This window comes from Nicotiana tomentosiformis, chromosome 1 (genome assembly GCF_000390325.3).
Source record: "Nicotiana tomentosiformis chromosome 1, ASM39032v3, whole genome shotgun sequence".
Lineage (NCBI taxonomy): Eukaryota > Viridiplantae > Streptophyta > Magnoliopsida > Solanales > Solanaceae > Nicotiana > Nicotiana tomentosiformis.
This window is the reverse complement of record NC_090812.1, coordinates 105,049,781-105,053,202: the sequence shown is the minus strand read 5'-3', so window position 1 is coordinate 105,053,202 and position 3,422 is coordinate 105,049,781. Positions and strand designations below refer to the sequence as shown.

The window sequence follows — 3,422 nt, the reverse complement described above, 5'->3', positions numbered from 1 at the left end:
AAAAAAAAAAAGATTGAAAACATTGTTTGTTTATTAAATATGATCATGTTTTAGGAGGAAAAAAATCGAAAATTTTCAAGTTCCCAAAAACTGGTTTAGGACAGTTTTTGGGTGAAAATATTCTCTCCACTCACAAAATTTTAACTTTTCTTCAAATATAATGCATGTCCAAACACAACTTCCAACTTTCAAAAGTTATTTTTCAACACAACTTCAAAAACTTTTTTTTCAAGTTTCAATCAAATCTATGTCCAAACGCTAGCTAGAAATTCTCCCAAAAGTGATCACATTCAAGAAGCCATGGATAATATGAATATCCATATTATTTATCGATTAATTCATTTTCTATCTTTATTAATTATGGATAGGATAGGATATTTTATTCGTCTTTACATTATCTGTTTCCACCTGCCTATATCCAACCAACCCGCCCGTTTGCCAACCCTAACCGGCAACAATAACCTTTACCGGCAAAAGTAGTTATAAACCGACACTTCAAATAAAATCTTGATTCTGGAGTAACTGGCATTTCTACTTTTAGCTGCTTCATCATCAAGACAGCAATCTAAACACCACATAAACAAAATATTGCAACATTACTTAATGACCAATATATCACCCAAAGTGAGAATTTACAACAACCTTCAAAGACCAATAGACTTGACCAAAATCTGCATAACCTATGCCTGCATTTGGATCCAGAGAAAAACAAGACTGAGAAGTTAAGATGTAATAAAGGCAGTGGAAGGAAACCAGTTATTCAGAATGTTAAAGTAACCAGAAACACCAAGAAGAAATTTTCAGACTTGACTCTTGAGTGCTTCAAAAATCTATCCTGTCAATTGCGAAAAGTTGAAATGACATTAAAAATCCTACTATGTTATGACTAATAAGGCCTAAATTTACACAGAAAGGGACTGGAATATTGGTTCCAGAAGAAAAACTACCAAAGATTAGGCAGTCATATCCATTTAGCTGCTTTCTTCATTCTTCATTGAACACTTCAGAACCAACTACACAGAATCAAGAGATATAAGTTAAATAGTAAGAGTAGTAAATAAAACAATTTAGGTCCATACAAGATTTTACATGATCTGTTTTACTAGTTTAGATGTTCATGGTCCAGGAGTTTTCGAAAAATTGCACCAACTAAATTAGTCTACAGGCTTCTACTAAGGGCTCGAATCCAAGAAACCCAACCTCTCTGCCAAGACATTTACATCTTCCTCTTCGCCATCTTCATTTCCAGACACGTCCTCATCGTTAAATAGCTCTTCCCAGAATCCCTCGTCGAGTTCTCTATCCGTGTTGCCAAATTGCCCGAGCCCTTCTCTCGTCTCTTCTTCGTGTTGGTCCCTTCTTGCTCTACCAAATCCCTGCATTTCTAATGCAAGTGCTTCAAGTTCGGATACTTGGAATCCACTACCCTCTCCGAATTCCAAAGGTTCTGATTTTATGGGACGGCTTGATCCTCCAACATCCAATGTACTAGGCCCTTGATCAATAGGTCGTCGTCTTTTTTTAGTTATAGCCTCTTCTAGTTCCTTTCTTTTCTCTTTTTGTCGGATCAACTGTTGGACAAACTCGGGATTTTGCATAGCTCTTGCTAAGAAATTCATCATTTGTTGTTGCTTCCTCTGTGTTCCTTGTAACCTAACCTCCAACGATCGAAGGTAAGATCGAGTGTTTTGTTGTTGCTGTCTAAGCTTCACTAATTCCATCATTAAAACTTGCTTGTCGTGCCTCAATCGATCAACTTCTCCATCAAATCCGAACCTTCCTGATTCAACACAAGGACCAAGAGCTTGTTCTGTAGGCAGAAGCTGAGAATTAGTTGTTTTTCGTCTCCTGATATTCCTTAGAAGCTGTTTGTTTCCCCTTAGAAATGCCTCGTTTGCAAATTCCCATCTATCTGGATCAATCTTTCTAAATCCCTGCAACAATCAAATTCCATCTACAGCTCAGTATCATCATCCAATTTTGCAAGAGCTATCTTATCTTTTTTCTTTTTCTTCTGATAGCAAACCATTCTTGAATCTTGAGACTTGTGAATTTTTTTTTCTTCTTTTTGGTCCGCACAACTTGTGGACCGTATGATAAATATTTTACTACTAATAGGTTTTACCAAGCAGCTGAGAACTTGAAGGAAGCATCATTTGAACATCCAGATCAGAGAGGACCTTTTTTGAATATCTTAATTCGTCTGAAATTAAGAACACAATTCTAAAAGGTTAAGTTTCACATAGGCAAGTAAACAGTAAAAGTGGGAATTTTTTTTGAGATTTTCCTTCCTACTAATAGCCTTGTAAACACTGAAGCAGGCCATAAGGTGGATTCACTTGTGTGTTCACAAAGATTTAGCAATCAGGAGCAACGTTTAATGCACCAAAAAACATAACAATAATACTAATTTGAAAAATAAATTTCCCACTTCAAGATGCATTATAAAGACCAGATTGAGAACTTACATAAGTATTTAGTTGTCTGACAAAGCTAGAGAAGTTGTTATGTTTGAAGAATCTGGGGAGTAGACTAGTGGAGAAGGCATGAGGATCCCAAACAACAAAGCTTTGACCACCTCTGTTCCAAGAAACAACATGATCTGTGCTTGAATCATCCACCATTTCATATGTCTTTGTGAGGAATGGTGGTGGACCAATGTCGTGTAGCCCCTCCATTGGCTGTGGTGATGTCATTACCGGCGGCGGTGGCTCACCGCCGCCACCACCGGAGCTTGATCCGGGGTACTCCTCTTTCACCGAGTACAATGGATTCATCATTGTAAGTACTCCCAACGGCGTAGTTGTTGTTGTTGTAAGTACATATTATCGTACTTGAAGTTAGGATGATTTGGACAACCCAAAATTTTAAGGGAGTGTTTGGCAGTGAAAAACAGTAGAAAGATTGTACCTTTGGGAAGAAAAAGAAGAAATGAAGGATGCAAACTGATCAAGTACTATGATTCTATATAAATCAGGAAAAGAAGTTTGGATTAGACTTTTGGAAATCTAAAGTTTCTTCTTTGGGGAAGGTAGTTTATGCTGTTTTTTTTTACTGAATAAACAAGAGAAACAATGGATAAAAGAAGCTTTGGAAGTAAGTGTTAAAAGGGATATAAATATATAAATAGAAATCAGCAATTCACCTCCTATTTTAAGAAGGGGTAATAATAAAAAGTAAAATAGTTTTAATGGAAGTTTCTAGACTTCTAGGCATTTGGGGAGTGAGCATCTTCCTCCTTGTGCTTCTCTTCTATTCAATATTTTAATATGTAATTATCCAATTTCTTTTTATCAAAAAATATTATACATTATTTTAATATGTAGTCTCTCATTGGGAAATTGGGAGGAGGGGAAGGTTCTCTTCAGAATATGAGAGGAAAGTTCTGGAACTTAGGTATGGTGGAGGTGTGGTTTGGGTCC

At 36.4% G+C, this 3,422-nt stretch overlaps 1 protein-coding gene across 2 annotated transcripts; it reads right to left on the bottom strand.

Annotated features, from left to right (window-relative positions):
- Window positions 1–813: 813 nt before the first annotated feature.
- On the bottom strand, window positions 814–3,108 carry LOC104121350 (heat stress transcription factor A-7a-like). Of its 2 annotated transcripts, XM_009633324.4 has the most exons (3): window positions 2,469–3,108; window positions 1,201–1,934; window positions 814–1,013 (listed from the first exon to the last, which is right to left on the bottom strand). In XM_009633324.4, the coding sequence occupies exons 1-3, from the start codon at window positions 2,778–2,780 to the stop codon at window positions 1,004–1,006; spliced, it is 1,056 nt and encodes a 351-aa protein (XP_009631619.1). In that variant the 5' UTR covers window positions 2,781–3,108; the 3' UTR covers window positions 814–1,003. The 2 variants fall into 2 exon arrangements, with proteins under 2 accessions (XP_009631619.1, XP_009631618.1); XM_009633323.4 differs by having other exon boundaries at window positions 814–1,934; window positions 2,469–3,107.
- Between the last annotated feature and the right edge of the window lie 314 nt (window positions 3,109–3,422).

Coding starts and splice junctions, on each gene's coding strand:
- LOC104121350 (XM_009633323.4), bottom strand. CDS start 2,780: ATGATGAATCCATTGTACTCGGTGAAAGAGGAGTACCCCGGATCAAGC. Junction 1,935..2,468: donor TCAGACAACTAAATACTTAT/GTAAGTTCTCAA, acceptor TGATTGTTGCAG/GGATTTAGAAAGATTGATCC.